The sequence below is a fragment of the Heptranchias perlo genome, chromosome 3 (genome assembly GCF_035084215.1).
Source record: "Heptranchias perlo isolate sHepPer1 chromosome 3, sHepPer1.hap1, whole genome shotgun sequence".
In the NCBI taxonomy this organism is placed as follows: Eukaryota; Metazoa; Chordata; class Chondrichthyes; order Hexanchiformes; family Hexanchidae; genus Heptranchias; species Heptranchias perlo.
The window spans coordinates 130,411,781-130,430,302 of NC_090327.1; the positions used below are offsets into that span (position 1 = coordinate 130,411,781).

At 39.9% G+C, this 18,522-nt stretch overlaps 1 protein-coding gene across 4 annotated transcripts in view; it reads right to left on the bottom strand.

Moving 5' to 3' along the window:
- Positions 1 to 1,039: 1,039 nt before the first annotated feature.
- LOC137320233 (protein MTSS 1-like) overlaps positions 1,040 to 18,522 on the bottom strand; it is a 169,992-nt gene continuing 152,509 nt past the window's right edge. The window contains exons 8-15 of one of the 4 annotated variants that reach the window (XM_067981976.1): positions 15,367 to 15,474; positions 14,961 to 15,058; positions 12,676 to 12,883; positions 10,680 to 10,799; positions 9,463 to 9,657; positions 6,608 to 6,781; positions 5,916 to 6,078; positions 1,040 to 4,318 (exon numbers count right to left, since the gene is read on the bottom strand). In XM_067981976.1, coding sequence (XP_067838077.1) covers positions 3,579 to 4,318; positions 5,916 to 6,078; positions 6,608 to 6,781; positions 9,463 to 9,657; positions 10,680 to 10,799; positions 12,676 to 12,883; positions 14,961 to 15,058; positions 15,367 to 15,474 — 1,806 coding nt within the window. In that variant the 3' untranslated portion in view covers positions 1,040 to 3,578. Of the gene's footprint in view, positions 4,319 to 5,915; positions 6,079 to 6,607; positions 6,782 to 9,462; positions 9,658 to 10,679; positions 10,800 to 12,675; positions 12,887 to 14,960; positions 15,059 to 15,366; positions 15,475 to 18,522 lie in introns of all 4 variants that reach the window. The other 3 variants (XM_067981975.1, XM_067981978.1, XM_067981977.1) reach the window with 3 other exon arrangements.

Sequence of the window (18,522 nt, forward strand, 5' to 3'; positions counted from 1 at the left end):
CCATGGGGGTTCTCCTGTCGTAACTTCTGCAGAAACTCTGAAGAAATGGTGCAAACGAGCGTTTCCGCTATTTCTCTGAGGTTTCCGCTTGATCTGCTGTAAATTAAGTTACAGCAGATCAGTGGAAATCTCGGTGCAAATTCTACCTCATAATGTTAACTTCACGCTAGTAGAGTCCACTCTCATATCCGTCTCATAGATGGACCGATACATAATTATGCATGGAACAGCACAATAATTTTTTTTAACAATTAATCCTGCCCTCAATGTTTACACCAAGAAACTTTGCCACAGCTTTACCTCAATTAACTGCATCATTCTGAAAAGTCGAAACAGAACACCAATGGCAAAGTTTCATATCCTGCTGCTGGTGGAACCCTCTCAAATAGATGCTGAATTAACCATCATTTGTTGAAAGAGGATCATTACGGAAAATAGCAACCCCCCCCCCCCCCCAACCAAGTTAATGTTAGGAATAACTGTTACGGTTGCCCCTCATTACCCCACTTTATACAAAACAATCAAATCCGTTTAAGGATGGTTCCAATTCAAGAACCAGAGGTAAAATAGTGTGCTGATTTATTGTACCACCCATTCCCCAATTATACCTTTTTTAAAACCACAAATTCTATTTGTAGCTGTAGAAATCATCCCAGATTGTATTGGTTAATGTGCACTGTTGCCACCACGTGCATGTGGCATGATGTGACCTATTGATGTATCTATCGTCTATTCATTTTAAAAGTACAGCAGTTCAGCCTGTTACACAATTGCAGTTATCATAAAGTGTACAATAAATAATTTTCAATTTCACTCTACTGATGACCAGCACTGGAGAAACAAACTGCTGTTGATGCCATCAAATTTAATTATGTAAATACAGATGATCTGTAAGGATTTTTTTCATGTACAGTGGCAAAGCTTCTGACATCAGAAAATGAGTACGAGATGAGCAAATAACCTTTCCACTTAAGCACAACTTGGATAACTTTAAAAAAAATTATGAACACAAATACTCCATTACAAAATGAAAACAAAATTGATTTTTTTACATTTCTTTAATATGGGCTGAAGCAATCATTACACAGAAGAGGGTGACACAAAAATTATAGATTGTTATATTTACACCTGTCAAACAAAAAAAAACTGCACAGGGAGAGGTCAACTCTCAATACAAACCAGGAACAAAACCACAATAATTTACCATTAGAAACAATTCTAGTTTCAGTGTGATAGCCTGCTTTTACAATATGCAAAACACATCAAATTTTTACTATTTCAAAAACAATTCTGTCAGTTTACACATTATTAAAATTTTGGCAACATTCTTTAATATTTAACTTCATAAAGAGATGCAAGGATATGTGATGAATGTTAGAATCTACTTCAATATACTACCTCTTATTGAAAAGTTTTCCTACGTTTTTATAGTACTGAACAATTACAATTGTGTCTCTATGATTTTAGTATTTTTTTTTAAAGAGCTAGTAAGTAACCATCGACTATTAGCATCATCTGCAATCTGCATCAGCTGGAGTTACTACTGTATATAAACTACTCCTGTCTCACTGTAGACTTGTGGTTAGCACTGTCTTTTCTGTTTCGTTCTAGTATCAGAATCACCACAGGCACTACAAAGATAATACTATTTTCTAGCCAGGGGCTTGTTTATTAAATATGTTGCAACTGTGAAACTTCAATTGCTGGTTTGCCTAGCTTTTCTTACTAAAATCAAAAACAGCTTCACACCACTTATTATTACGAACAGCGGCTTTATGTTTCGTGCCTCTAGAACGTTCTTGTACTCTCAGTACTTGATGAAAATTATTTCATCTCCTGTTGTCTGCGACTCCTGAGGTGTTAAAAGATTGTGTAAAAAATATTTGCAAATCTGGCATTAAAAACACCCGCATTTAAATGCGATTAGTGGCTAATGCTTAAAGAAAAGCAAAAGGTATTCAAAAACATTGTTAACATACCTGCTTTCACCTCGTGCTGACACCTTAAGGTCAATGGGAGTGAATGGAAAACAGACAATGGGAATGACTGTGGCATTAAGCATTTACTGAAAACTGCATGACTTATACTAGCCATTACTAGTTCTGATGATGAATGAAATACAAAGTTGACATAATGCAAAGACTTAGTTTACCAGAAACGCTAAATATTTATTAAAGAATTAATCACGTGTACAGGAGGTGGCAACTATACGCAGTGCTTGTACACTCTTCAATTTGTGGCTTCCTGTACTCAATATTACTAAAGGGTTAGATATGAATCAAGAGCTGCAATACATAACAAACAAGCCCCTGAAAGTCTTTTTAACAGAACGTACATTTGCACAAGGGATAGGACCTGAGCTGTAATTCTATGGCTACTGCTCTGTCATAGCATGAAGATTTTGCTTACTTTTCTTAAAGTTGCATTATAAGGGTTTTTACTTACCCCAGCCTGCTGGGTTAATCTCTTTTTTTTTTAAAAAGAAAATTTGAGAAAAAGGCATTTTTATCAAGAGAACTCCCTGCTATCTTTGAGTCTTTAAAAGGTGTGTTACTACTGTATTTCGCATACGTTCCATTGCTTTAGCCTAAAAGTCGTATTTAAAATTAGAAAAATAGAAGGGAAAGGTGAAGAGAGCATATGAACCGCTGTGGGTACAAAGAAAATAACATCTGGGCACATGCATACAAATGAGCTAATTTCTGTGGACATTTTAAATTTAACGGAAAGCAATGTCTAAACAGCTTATGAAATTATAAGTTCTGTAATTGGGCATGGCTCATTTCAATAGGATCAACATTAAGCACTAGAAAACTACAGTATGCTTAACTATCAGTGTAAAAACATCCATTTTGTAAGGACTGTTACTGTCATGGCACTCTATTTAATTTACGACTAAACATTAAATCCACGCTGACTCATCATGCCCTATTTGCGCTGTATTGCTTAAAATTATGTTAGCTGGTAGTCTGCTATAATTCCCTCTATTTACTGTTCAGACAGTAACTAAGTTTAATACTGAGTGACGCTGCTTATCGCTCCATCCTATAGAAATAAATCTTTTAAAATGGACAAATCCAATAAATTAAGACTTTCATTTTCCTCTATGCACCATTAATTCAGTGCAATCTTCATCAGCTTGCAGTTAATGAATACCTTACATGACAGTCTTTTCAATAAAATCATCCATTCCTTAATAAAAAAATCTTTAACATGTTGCACTCTGACTGTCAAATTACAATGAGATTCATAGCATGTCAGGTATGATTTGGCACCTTCTGGTTTGGCAGAAGGGAGGAAAAAAAGCAACTGATAACTAAAAAGCAGCTACAACAGAAAACAGTTTTCATATTTACAGACCATAAAATCCAAACGATAATGCAACTAGTAAAGATCCCCCCACCCCACTGCCTTTTCTCATTATTCCACCAGTCTCCTCTCGCATGAGCATCTCAAATAAAATACATGGCGGTATGTTACTGAGATTACAACAGAATCATTTCTTTCAAATATACACTGGAATGGATCGCTCCAAGTCAGAGACCTCCACCTTAATCTCTACGATACAATTTATACATTTATGAAAATCTCGGGGCCGAACGGTCATTAGTGGTTGTTTTTCTCAGTTTCACCCCACGTCGGATGGCGCTCAGCATGTCTTCACCTTGGGGAGGTTCTGCAGCATCGGTCGTGGAACGCACATCTGCCATATCCAACTCCTGCAGGCTCAAAGCTGTACCAGTACAAGACTGATCTCCAGCTGCAGCTGCCACTGCCACTGTGGTACTCAAGCTGGATGCTTCAACTTCCGTTGTCATCTGTTGGCTCATCACAGACTGCCTCTCTTCTTCCGTGGGGTTTATGGATTGGGATGGCACCGGAGGGATGGCAGGTGCCTGTGTGCAAGTGGATGTACTGCTTCTCTTTGGAGAGGCCTGCAAACTTTCTGCAGCTTCGGGACCCTGCTCAGGACATTCCACTGACCCAGGCTGCACACCTGACAAGCTACTTACATCAGGCACAGTCGGTGTTTTAACAGGGATCACCGGAGTCTTAATTGGTATTGGGCCTCCTCCTATCGTTCCTCTTCGGACTAATGGTTTGGTTGAAGGCGTCCGCCGGATTGTAGCAACTCCTGGTGTCATCACAGGTCCGGTGTTTGTTGGTAAGCCTGCTGTGGATGCAGGACGCTTCGCCTGGAACATTCTGCGATAGGACTGGCTTATATCACTATTTCGTGGAATGGTGGAGGACTTGTCAAACTCTGTCTGTTCATTATCTTGATCACCGCTAACTGAGAAGTAATCATAATCTGAAACTGAATAAAATATTTAAAAAAAACATGATTTTTGAAACATATAAAATTTAATTGAATCTGCATTGCAGTAAAACCCTGTTAAGTAGTACAGCTCTGACAATTGGGAAATACGTGGTTTGAAATCTTAAGTGTTCACCTTCATTCTTTGCTCCTGCTACCTTCTAATCACAGAATCAGGAATCAAAGTGGCATTCAGCGCAAACACACGTACCACACATTTCTGGTTCTCTATTTCTAATAGGAAAATAATTGCATTCGAAACACCACTTATTTGTAGGTGATTTGTATTAAAGGCCTTGAATGGGAAGACATTTCTCCACAGAAGTAGAATTTAATGTTTAATTAACTGATACTACTACACATATACGTAAATCATATGAACAACTGCACAAACCATGTGCAAATCTGATAATGGTACCTTTCAAAATAAATTCCAAGAAGGAGTCGTATTATCATGAGCAATTGACCAATTATGATATAATCTGTCTTTCAAAAATGACAAAAAGCAAGAAGTAAATTACCAGTTACATCAATTTAGCAAAACAGACTGCATATAAACAAGTGAGGATTAATGCCACACATCCACACTTGAATGGGAATGTATGGGGAGAGTGGCATGAAAAGGTGACAGGAGAATTGTTCCATCGTTTTTATACTACTGCTGAGTGAAGTCTCAGTCAACTGACGGGGCAATACCAAGACAGAGCATCTAATTTATTTCTCCTACCAAGGTGAGGTGCCAGTGTAAGCTACATAACAAGCCACTTCAGAAATTATGAAAATTCTTCTATATTGGTTAAAGGATTCAAGTGCCTACCTGTTACTTGGATGAGAATTGAAGATGCTACCATACCACTGTTATCCAGTGTAAATTAAATTGCTTTGCTACTGGGCTGTTGATGATACTGGTCCTTTCATGACTAACATTGAAGAGCTTTCAATAGAGAAAACATACATTTCCAATACATCAACTTGAATTACTGAAAAGTAAAATGTTTCATCCAAATTTGAACACTTGCAAGTTCTTAACTGAAGTGTAGGAACCAATGAAGTTCAAGATCATTTTGAAAACATTTAGTAACTTTAATCACACAGAGAAAGGTGACTGAAATAATTCGAGCTGTGTTTACATTTCAATAAATGTAAAACCTCTGTTTCTGTTCAACTGACCAATTTTAATCAGTTTTCAACATCAGCCTACTCAAAAGATTCCCAACATTCCTTGCAACCTTCCAAAATACAAGGTGATATAAACTTAAACACAGATCTTTGTTTTCAATAGACATGTCTACTGATCAGCCACGGACAGTAGGTAGAAAAGCCCATAATTCAAACATATCGCTTTCCATCAGCACATGGTGTACATTTCACACCAAATAAAACTGCAAACAGTAAAACAATAATGATGTTTATTACTGCAAGGTTAACTTTTGTGAAATTCACAAGGAACTGGGAAATGCGCACTGGGTACACAATACCAGGGCTCATTTTCATTAAAGCTTGTTGTGCCCATTAAGGTATCAGAGGATTGCAAGGATCCAGATGTTTAACCAAAAAAGACTGCATATACTCTTCAGTATAGCATGGTCACATTTACCTTGTGAAGGGATTGTGTCCTCGGAGCAGCACGGTGTGGTAGTCTGAGTGCTATATCCACTGGAGCACTGCAAGGAATCCCTACTGCTCCTCTGAGTATCCAGCTGAAGACCTCGGCTCAGGGCCAATGCCAGTTCTTCATGAGTTTCCACCTCCTCCCCTTGCTGTCAATAACAAGCCATCCACACAATATTACAGCTATGGTTTATCTAATCCAACCATATTTAGCATTCAAATCAAGATCTTCAAAACTGAAGTTTGGTTTCTCCTATATTTAAAAACTGAAGTCTTTAGGCTTGTTCTAGGCTCAGCCTAGGAGTCACGTGTTCATGAATTTACCTTTTTCTGATATAAAATTCCCCAAGCTGTTTTACTGCGCAATCCGAATTCTGTTATATCATGGCATGAAAATTAAACAGCTTAAAATGAACTTCCAAGTTAAATTTGCAGCGAAGACTACTAAATTATTGTGCGGTTAATATAAAAACATATCCAGCATTAATAGTGCCTAATCCATAAAATTAGCAAGATACAAACATTGTATGTTCAACGATAGAAACAGGATGTATGCATGCTGTCCCCAAATAGAGGGTTGTAAATAGGTTTTCCTTTAAATGGTTATCTAAAGTACACAGCATCTCCCACAATGAGCACAGAATTCATGTTACATTAACAATATAATACAGCCATTACCCTTGCTGAAGTAGAGACAGTCATACTTCTAGTTCTCTGAGCCTCCTCCATTTGTACACTCTGACCAATTGAAGCTGCGGCCTTAGCTTCAGCATCTCGTCGCTGCTCTGAATCTTTACGCCTAGGTAAGGTATTTACTCCTGGCTGATCGTAGGGACCTGGTCTTGCCCAGTCCTAATTAAAGCACATCAAGTATTTAAAAATGGAAATAAATATCTGAATTTTTCTACTGCCGTAAGAATATTGAATCAAAATAACAATGTGCATTTATATAGCGCCTTTAACTTAGTAAAACGTCCCAAGGCGTTTCACACGAGCGACTTTCAAACAAAATTTGACACCGAGCCACATAAGGCGATATTAGGACAGGTGGCCAAAAGCTTGGTCAAAGAGGTAGGTTTTAAGGACCGTCTTAAAGCAAGAAAGGCTGAGAGGCGTAGGGATGGAATTCCAGAGCTTAGGGCCTAGGCAGCTGAAGTCTCAGCCACCAATGGTGCAGCGATTAAAATCAAGTATGTGCAAGAGGCAAAAATTGGAAAGAGTGCAGAGATCTGAGGGTTGTAGGGCTGGAGGAGGTTACAGAGATAGGGAGGGGCGAGGCCATGGAGGAAATTGAAAACAAGGATGAGAATTTTAAAATCAAGGCATTCCCGGACCAGGAGCCAATGTAGGTGACCGAGCACGGGGGTGATGGGTGAACCGGACTTGGTGCGAGTTAGGATACGGGCAGTAGGGTTTTGGATGAACTCAAATTTATGGAGGGTGGAAGATGGGAGGCCGGTCAGGAAGCAATGGAAGAGTCAAGTCTCGAGGTAACAAAGGCATGGATAGGGTTTCAGCAGCAGATGAGCTGTGGCGGGGGCGGAGATGGGCGATGTTACGGAGATGGAAGTAGGCGAATTGGTGATGGATCGAATATGTCATTGGAATCTCATCTCAGGGTCAAATATGATACCAAGGTTGCGAACGGTCTGTTTCAACCTCTGACAGTGGCCAGGGAGAGGAATGGAGTTAGTGGCTAGGGAACTGAGTTTGTGGCAGGGACCGAAGCCATTGTCTTCGGTCTTCCCAATATTTAGTTGGAGGAAATCTCTGCTCATCCAGTATTGGATGTTGGACAAGCAGTGTGATAAATCAGAGCTGGGTGTCGCCAGCATACATGAGGAACCTGACGTTATGTTTTCAGATGATGTCACCAAGGGGCTATACGTAGATGAAAAATAGGAGACGACCAAGAATAGATCCTTGGGGGACTCCAGAGGTAACGGTGTGGGAGCAGGAAGAGAAGCCTGGCTACGATTCTCTGGCTATGACTGGATAGAAAAGAATGGAACCAGGCGAGCGCAGACCCACCCAGCTGGATGACGGAGGAGAGGTATTGGAGGAGGAGGGTGTGGTCAACCATGTCAAAGGCTGCAGACAGGTCGAGAAGGATGAGGAGGGATAGTTTACCACGGTCACATAGGATGTCATTTGTGATTGATAAGTGCCGTTTCAGTGCTGTGGCAGGGGCGGAAACCTGATTGGAGTGATTCAACATAGAGTTGCAGGAAAGATGGGCATGGATTTAGGAGGCAACAACACGTTCAAGGACGTTGGAGGGGAAAGGGAGGCTGGAGATGGGGTGGTAGTTTGCGAGGACAGAGGGGTCAAGGGTGGGTTTTTTGAGGAGGGGATGACGACAGCAGATTGAAAGGAGAGGAGGAAAGTACCTGAGAGGGAACCATTAACAATATCAGATAACAAAATTTAAAAAAACAGAATAAAAGCACTAAAGCATTGCATCATGGACTGTGAGATAAGTCAACGAGAGGAACACCTATCTTGGTTACAATGGCTGGTGTGAGTGTAGAGTGTCAGACAGATGCTTCTCCACTGGGGTTTGTGTGTGTATAAATGAAAGCAGGATGGAAGCAGTGTCACATATGGCCACTTTCGTTGGTTTAGTCAAGTGGTTTTGGCAGCCTGGGAACAGATTACCTTCTCAGACAAGGAAATGTTTCTGGGATATTGTTAGTTGGGGCAGGAGGGAAGGAAGAAAGAGAACAGAGAAATAGATGGAGGTAATTTAGTGGAATTATGCAAGAAAAGTAAAAGTATGAAATCAATGATTTTCACCTCCTGAATTCTTTAGTAGCGGCTACAATTTAAAGAAATCATAACACAACAGTTGCAGCACAGCACTGCTATTTCCGCTAAGAGTGAGGAGAACAGACAGAGAGAAAAGGGCGGGCCAAGTGAGGCCAAATTGGAGGCGGCTGGGGGAGAAAGGGAGAGAAAAGGGCGGCTGGGGGAGAAAGGGAGAGAAAAGGGCGCCCATTGGCGAGGGGGAGAAGTGAGAAAAGGGGGGGGGGGAGGGTCGGAGGACAGGGAAAGGAGAGAAAAGGGGGGCAAGGGAAAAAGAGAGAAAAGTGGGGCCGTTTGGGGGGGGGGGGGGGGGGAGGGGGAAGGAGTGAGAAAAGGACGGGCCGACGGGGAGAGAGAATGTAAAGGGGGGCGAACGGGGAATTAATTGGATGTGAAGTACTTTGCGACATCTTGAGGGCATGATTAAGCACTATAGTTGTGGAGGGGGTGGTGTGGGGGGGGGGGGTGTGAGAGAGTGAGAGAGAGTCATAACAGTGCAATATCATAATGGTTTTACTCATTGAACAAGCTGCTGTGCAAACAGTGTTATAAGTTAACTGCAAATATCGCAATTTATCTTTACTTATTTATCTCCAGTTTATTTTGTAAAAGCTACAGATTGTCATTGGTTTTTGAAAACATGACAACACCATTCTATTAAACAGTTTTGAAAAATAATGTACCATGTATTTTCAAAAGCTACTTTAAAAAAAATGAAAAACACAAACCTTCCAGCTAGGAACCCTTGATGATGGAAACATGCCAGGCCCAATGGTATAATAATGAGGATAAACTGGGAGAACAGCTGAACAAGGTCTGGAACAGGGTCGGGAAGAGGGCTGAAAATGTGGGAGAAAGCGTGTACCAACTGAGGCAAGGTATGGTTCACTAGATGAACTGAAGTGATCAAACCCATTTGTCAACTGCAAATAAAAAGAAAAGCAAAACAAAAAAAAAATACACAAATGGAATAAAAATGATGAAGAATGTCACAATAACTATAATATAAAGTCAATGGGAGCAGTATCCATGAATTGGGAACAATCTTCACAAATTACAACGAATGTCCAGTCGGAAACAAGCTCACAGGAATCCTTCTTGTATTTAAAGTAAAACATTCTATTTAAAGCAAAGTTAACTCAGAAGAATAAACATTTCTATTATTAAAAACATGATCTTCAAATAACTCTACAAATATCACAATGGATTTTAGTAGTTTCCTATATCCCTGCTGAAAGAGAACATTATTATGCTCAGGTATTCTTCTTGAAACTAATAGCTAAGCTAAAGATGCAAAAGTACCCCTTTAAGATGATTACAACGGTAGCAGCTGGTGATATTTTCTTTTTCCAATTCTTCTTCCCATCCTCTCCTGAAAGCAATGGTGCATGTTGGGGTACGCTTTCTCAGAAGCCAACAGTCCTCTGGTACCTCAACCAAGCGTTCATTCATGAGAGCTCGGACAGTAAGTGCCAGCAGGCTATTTGAATGGAGGGGGAAATCACAGCAAAGATTGATCCCAATCTCGCTGGACGCATGCACGCACACACACAGTCACTGAATAGCAAATCAGGAGGGGAACTTTAGATTATATTTTTCCCCTCCCTCGCTCAAGGACATGAAGGTAATTAACAGTATCCCCATCACAATCCCAGCTAGTGGATTAAACCTCGCTCCTCCTACATGGTTTAATACCACACCAGTTGGTACTTTATTCAACTGAGCCGTTGGCATTGTGGGTTTTTTTAAAATTGACTAAACAATTTCAGAACATTCCAATTTTATGTACAATTAACTCTAATAATCCATAAACATAAATTTCATGAGGATCAACAGATTGAAAAAGATGAAAGCGGCTAGAGTAACAGTAATCTGAACATTTCCTGTGTCCTAAATTTGAAGATTCGCAGGCTGGGAGGTGGACAGAGCGAGCAAGATTTATCACCTTTTCTGTTGATGCCCAGGCTCCCATGGTAGAACCCGAGCTTACTGAAGTGGGTGAACTGCACTCACTCACTGATTGGCACGTTTCAGATGCTTCAGAGGAGGCAGAGCTTGAGGAATTCTGCAGCACACCAATATAGGGGGGGGGGGGGGGGGGAAAAGAGGCAAAATGGAGGAGGAAAAAAAAGCAAAAAAAAAGCAGGGAAGAGGGAGAAGAAAAGCATAGGGTTAGGGCCAATTTGTCACAAAACACCTTCAAAAGCAACTAACACCATCAAGTCATTTCAAGGATAAAAAGGCAGGAAAATTCAATCATACTAATGCACAGAACACAAAGGTTCAAGGTAAACAATATATTCTGTTGAGGAATCTTGTTTCTAATTAATGAGACAATTAAATTAGTAAGCCTGGTTAATGGGAAACAGCAGTATGCTTGCATTAGTTGGCAACAAACATCATTAATATGGTTATTATACTTAGCATGTCTATTTCTGCTTCCACCTAACAAGCCAGTGATTGCATACAAAGTGAAAAACAAGTAATTTTATGCTACAAAAGGACAAACAATAGTAATCATTAAATATGAGATTAACATTTATATATATATTTTTAATGAAGTATCAGATAATACTATGGATCTACTAATGGATGCACATCTCACCCTTATTGCTGAGCAAAAGTGAACCCCCACTATAGATTAGTGATCATACAATAATTTCCCTCTTACTAAGTATAATTAAGCCTTGGTTCCAAGTATGAACCTGACTCTCAATTGTAAGAGAGACAGCTAAAGAAAACAAAACAGAGAAGTAAAAAGAAAACCAAAAACTTCACACATTGAGGGCAATGTCCACTAAACCATAATTCTAATGGCTACCATCAAAAATGTTACCAAATGGCTGCCGTATTTCCTATATTACAACAGTGATTGCGCTTCAAAAGTACTTCATTGGCTGTGAAGCACTTTGGACTGTCCTGAGGTCATGAAAGGTGCCATATATTCTAAACCGATGCTTATGGCTGTGACAATCAAAATCTAAAATAGAGTATTACAACAGATAAGATCTCACTGCAACACAAGTTTGTCTTAGAAAAAGATAAATGTCAATTATGGAGTAGTATAAATGCTACATCTTGTATCACCACTGCACCTTTGCAAGCAAATTAGTTAAAATTTGTAACAACTTGAATGGCATTAAATACCCAAAAGATTATGCAGTGAAGTGCTTTAAATAGGTGAAACAGCTGAACACTACATCAGCTGTATAATGAACTGAAACTTATGGGCATATGCTTGCACTGAATAACGTTTTGAAACAGTGTTCTTGGCAATGGTTCAAGATTCACATTACAGCGATTAAGCAGACACAAGAATGGGATGATAATAATGACAGACGATTTTCTTCCTAGAATCTTACTGTCGTGGTTTTATCAAGCTATATATAATTTTGCACTGAGATCATTACCAAAGTTAAATTTTTCTTGGATGGCCCTGTTCAGTCTCGCTACCTAACTATTACTAATAATTGCAAGGAACAGACAGCAACATTCACATAAAAAAACTTGTATTGACTTCATATAGCACAACTCTCCTTTCTTTAATTGAATTTTTTTATTTTCAAAACATATCATCTATTTGTAAAACATTAGTAGCATATGGCAATTAAATCTTTAATCCTTTGAGTGCAGAGGGTACTATGCAGATTTTAAACTATAACCAATTTTATCATCTAATGCTGTTAAATTGCTCCAAGTTTCTCATGGTCAATTATATTTTAGAGTTTGAGAAATTTACAGAATTGACACTTTTTTGATTAATCTAAAATACTTATATATGATTATGTTTCATTGTGGTTGAGGAATGTAACTGCACCCTCAAAGGATTCATTTGAGTTTACAGTATTGTGTTAGTATAGGCTTGTTATGGCTGTAATTCTAGATTTCTGCATAACCTAATAATGCATACCTCAGGGAGTTGGCATTGCAATTTCACATACCTGGTTGGTTCCTTCTGGTGGCATTGGGGAAGGGGACTTTGACTGGAATGCATCCTGGGACATGAAGCCAGAGTCATGGGATGATACACTGGAGAGCCTCATTGGAACCTGTTGCGGCTGGTTGGAGCTGCGGTAGCGATAGTGTGAAGTGGGTGAGTGAGAGTGGGATCCACTGGATCTGGAGTCACTACTGTTAACGCTGTTCAGACTGCTAAGAGAGACAAAAGGGAGGACAGGAAGGGGAAGACCATGTACAGTTAAACACTCAGGCTCCACATATCAGAAGCAATAGCCATTCACTGTCAAGCCACAAAAACACATCAAAAAAGTAAAATAAATAGGAACTGTGCCATTGGTGCAGAAAGAAAAAGCAAACTGTTGGGCATTCACTACACCTGGCATGCCAGCTGGTTCCTTCAGCCTACAACACTTATTTCTTTGACAATGTTACTGTGTTAGCTCAAACTAGAAATGTGTCCATCCAATAAACTAAAGACAGCAATGCACTATGCAAACTTTTTTTCTTATTTAGAGCAAAAGAAGTGAATATTTATGACATGAATGCAAACACAGCATGCCAACAGCTACTCTCTATCACAGAGAACGGGAGATTTTTCCAACAATGATCAACAGAACCAGTCAGACACAGGGCAGGAAGGTAGACTATCACATCGGAAAACATTTTTTCTTCTGCATTGAATATAAAATAGTTTGGTGTTTGACCCTTTGAGGACCACGACTGTATTTTTGCACCAAAAAAGCATAATTATTATTTCTTAAGCTTAATTTTCTAAATGTTCTGTAGTTTTACAATTCACTATTATTACATTATATTTAAAAACACAATTATATTTTGAATATTATGAGATAGAAAACAATAGAATTTAAAAGCTGCAATGGGACATTTCAGTATTCAAAGGGTCAAGTGAAGTCAACAGCAAAAATGAACTCTCGGAATAAACAACATGATGTAACACTGTCTGTAAAATGCTTACACACAGATATTCAAACTTATTGAACTTCCTGTTGCTAGTTTTACCATAAATCTTACGTTGAAATAGGGGGTCCAACAAAGCCATTGCTTTTAACTTTGAATCTTTACTGCACTATGCAGTTGAAGCCTGTAAGCTGTGTCTACAATGGCCCTTAATGGGGGTAAGGGAGAGCAGATCTACAGTGAGTAGATGTCAAAATTTAGCAAACCAAAAAGTAAGAAGCTACCAAATGGCCAATCAACAGGTGACATCCAGATTGGAAACTGATGGCATAATAAAAGTGGTGGCCAAACTAGACAATCTACCCCTATATAATGAAAAATATAAATGTTTGTGCAATATTGATGCTTTACCATTAGCTGTCACCACTACATGAGTTCATCATTAAATATTTATAAGGTGCAGTTAACAAACCCAGTAAAGACAGTTGAGAAAAAGTACATCCACCAACTTTTCCTGATATAATTTTGGATTCCTAAACACTGCACATGGGATTTAAATGAGTTCCTAGGTTTTTAGAAATTTGATATAAATTGAATCTACTCCAAAAGAAACAAGCAGAAAATGAAGAATTCCAAGTAGGTCAGAATGGATCACAAACAGAATTTTCAGTGTCTGAACCTCATGGATGGAGCTTGAGGTTGGTTGCACACTTAATTAAATGGCTTACAACAATGAATAATTAACTGTCATTTCCCACATGAAATTCTGGGCCTGGGATGACAGGAGATGAAACTTCATTTAGAATGTTAATCCAGATTAGTGAAAAGCCTAATTGGAAAGTACAGTGCAGGATGTTACTCCTGTACAGTGATTTATCATGAAACACCATGACAACAGACTTTTCAATTGGTTTTTCATACAAATGAAAAAAAATTAATTGGGAAAGGGTAGATAAATGGGATGGAGTGAATAGCTCTTTCAGAGAGCCAGCACAGACATGGTGGGCTGCTATATGCTATACAAACAAAAAAATCTAATCTGTGGCAGACACTGTCTAATCTAATTCTAATCAGTGGCTGCAATTATATTTCTGCACACTTCAATGTAAATTCATATAAATTGTTTTTAAAATGTTGCAGCTATTTAAAAAATACCAATACACTTTGATTACATTTAAACAGGTGTCATGCCTCATAAACCAAACTCGAGGGAAAAATGCAGGTACAGAATTGACCTCTGCATTACAGTACAAGTTAGGCATCAAACTCAGCAAATTTTGAAACTATCCTTTAATCTGTGCTGTAAAATCACACTGCATGGGTACAGCTGATCTGTACCTTCACATACCTGCAGACACTGGACTTCCTGGACATGGTGGTGCTTGGAGAAGATGGAGGAGTTTGGTATGTCCAGTTATAATCAGAGCCCTTCAGGTCAATAATTACCTGAAATAAAAATTATAAAATTGACAATTTAAAAAAAATTACACTTCAAAAATTACTGGTTAGTTAAATTGCAATTTATAGATTTTACAATGTAGGTAGGAAACCTGCAGTTTTAACCCTGTTCATTTCAACATTGCTGCATGCTGAGTGACATAACAGGATTTGTTATTTACACATGAAGCTTCTGAAAATATTTAAATCACCCAAGTGATGACTTCTCAAAGTAAATTTCATAAAGCATAATTAAGCTGACGATCTTCAGTTTAACGGAAAATTTCTATCATTTCAAGGGCTGCTGACTGACTGACCTGCTCACTGGCTGTCGGCAGTTTGTGAGGATCCATCGTCAGATTAGTCAGGTCATCTGCAATAGTCTGCAGATGGGTTACTTCTCCCAGCATTGACATTTCTTCCTCCTAAGAGCGAAATAGTAATTACATTTTTAAAAAATGTGATATATTTATATTGTCACTTCTAAAAGTGATGAGACAGTGTGTCCAGGAAATGTGCCAATACTAGTTTGAATCACTGAACACATTATAACCCATTAATAGCTCAATTTTTAGCATTTCCTAAATACAACAGCTCTGTTTTAGAAGATAGTGCCATCTTATGGCTAACATGCAGTTCATTGATTTGAATACTTGCCTAAATCTGTTATACAATAACAGATGTATTTGATAATTAGCCATAATTTAGCAGCAGTCAACATTACAGTAATTTTTAAAAATTTGTTATTACGATATGAGCGATGCCGGCAAGGTGGTATTTTTTAAGTTCCCTAGTTTCCCTGTTAAGGTGATGGAGGGAAATCTCCTGAAACCATTGCAGTCCTTGTGCTGATGGTGCTCCTACAAAGGCGTTCGGTAGGGAATACCAGAATATTGATCTAGTGATAATGGCCTTGAATTCGCTGTCAAAATAACAGTGAGGCTAACGGCGCTCACTGTTATATATGCATAAATCGCACAGCAACTTCAGGCGAGGGCAGATGTGCAGTTAAACGTGAAAATCCGAAAGTTGCTGTCCGACATGTGCCATTCCGCTGTTAGCTTTGCAAAAACGGCATCTCGCTGACTGACTCACCATTCAAATGCACTGAAGGGCATGAAGTTCCTGTACTTGCATGGTTGATACGAACTAAACTCATCACAGAAAGTTAGGAATTTGTCCATTTCAGTCTAAGTACCCTTTGTAACAGCGTGAAACAACCTCTCCGGCACTGAAAATTAACTCTTACAAGTGTGGAGCCTCATTCCTTCAGGCTTTAATTGCTGTTGGAGATTTAAAAAAAAAATTTTAAAATCTTTTTCTTTGTCTCTTTTTTTCTCTCTCTCTTAATCCAGTCTTTCTTTCCCTCTCTATTTATCTTTCTGTACCTGATTTGACATTGAATTCACTATTCTAACTTACATTTCCTTGTTCAGTCCTTACACTGTTCATTTAACAATCCTTCAATCTGATTGGTTAAGGAGATACACAGGTGCTTGCCCTGTTCACTCAGATCCTGGATGCCCTGTAGAGGGCACCGCACTGTTTCCATCTCCCACTTGCAGCAAGTTCCAGTGCAAAATATCATGGAAATTAAATGAGCAAGAGCAAGTCTAATTAACAGTGGCCACCATTCATTGAACGGACACAGCAAATTCTGGGCCAATAAAGGAAGGGCGATACATGTCCAAATCAGGATGGTGAATGACTTGGAGGCAAACCTGGAGTTGATGGTGGTGTTTAACGTTGTAAAGCGTCCCGAGGTGCTTCACAGGAGCGAGTTTCAAACAAAATTTGACACCGAGCCAGCTACGGATCAAATGTGGGAAAGTGGGATTAGGCTGGATGGCTCGTTTCTCAGCTGGCGTGGACACAATGGGCCGAATGGCCTCCTTCTGTGCCGTGAATTTTCTATGATAAGGAGTTATTAGGACAGGTGACCAAAAGCTTGGTCAAAGAGGTGGATTTTAAGGAGCGCCTTCAAGGAGGAGAGAGAGGGTAGAGAGGTTTATGGAGGAAATTCCAGAGCTTAGGGCCTAGGCAGCTGAAGGCAAGGATGCCAATGGTGGAGCGATTAAAATCAAGGATGCGCAAGAGGCAGGAATTGGAGAAGCACAAAGAACTCGGAGAGCTGGTAGGGCTGGAGGAGGTTACAGAGATAGGGAGGGCAGAGGCCATTTGAAAACAAGGATGAGATTTTTAAAAATCAAGGCGTTCCTGGACCAGGAGCCAATGTAGGTCAGCGAGCCCAGGGGTGATGGGTGAACGGGACCTGGTGCGAGTTAGGATGTGGGCAGCAGAGTTTTAGATGAGCTCAAGTTTATGGAGGGTGGAAGATGGGAGACCGGTCAGGAGAGCATTGGAATAGTCAAGTCCAGAGGTAAGTGTTCCCACAACATCACTGCCCCTATTCTTCTTTGTGGTAGAGCTTGCAGGGGAGTTGAAATAACCGTGGTTTCTTCAGTGCATCCTGTAGATCATATACTGCACCACGCAATGCCAGGGGATGGAGCAAGTGGTGGGGACACTGATCAAGCAAGCTGCTCGGTCCTGGATCATGTTGAACTTCGAGTGTTGTTGTGGTTGTACCCAACCACACAAGTGGTGAGTAATCCATCACATTCCAGCCTTGAGCCTTGTAGATGACAGAAGTTTTGAGGGGTCAGGAGGTGAGGTACTACCCAGCCTCTTCCCTGCCCTTGTAGCCACCATGTTGATATGGTTGGTTGAGTTAAGCTTCTGGTCAATCGTGACCCCCTGCCCACCCCAGTATGATGATAGTGGAGGACTCTACAATGGGGGTGTCAGTGAAGGTTGGGAGAAATGACTGGGCTTTGTCTTCTTCAAGATAGTGATTACCTGGTACTTATGTGGTGCAAATGTTACCTGCCATATGCCAACCCAAGCCTGGATGTTATCCAGATCCTGTTGTAGGTTGGCATGGGCTATTTCATTATCGGAGGAGCTGAACACTAGAATCTTCAGTGAACAGCCCCACGTTTGAGAGAATGTCATTGATGAAGCAACTGAAGATGGTTGGGTCAAGAATGGTTCCCTGAAGAATTTCTGCAGCGATATCCTGTGGCTGTGACGATTGGCCTCCAACAATTACAACCAACTTCCTTTGTGCCAGGCATTACTCCAGCCATGGAGGGCTTTCCTTTTGACCCCCAATGATTGCAGTTTTGCTTGGGGCCACACTCGGTTGAATGCTACTTTGATATCAAGGGCAATTACACTCACCTCTCCTCTGGTATTCAGCTCTTATGTCTACATCTAGATTAAGGCAGTGATGAGGTCGAGTGCTTCTGGCAGAATTTGAACTGAGCATCAGCGAGCAGGTTATTGGTGAGTAGGTGCTGCTTGATGGCGCTGTTGATGACGCCTTCCATTATTTTGCCAATTACTGAGAGAGGCCGATAGGATGATAATGGCTGGCTTAGATTTATCCTCTCTTTTGTGGACAGGATATA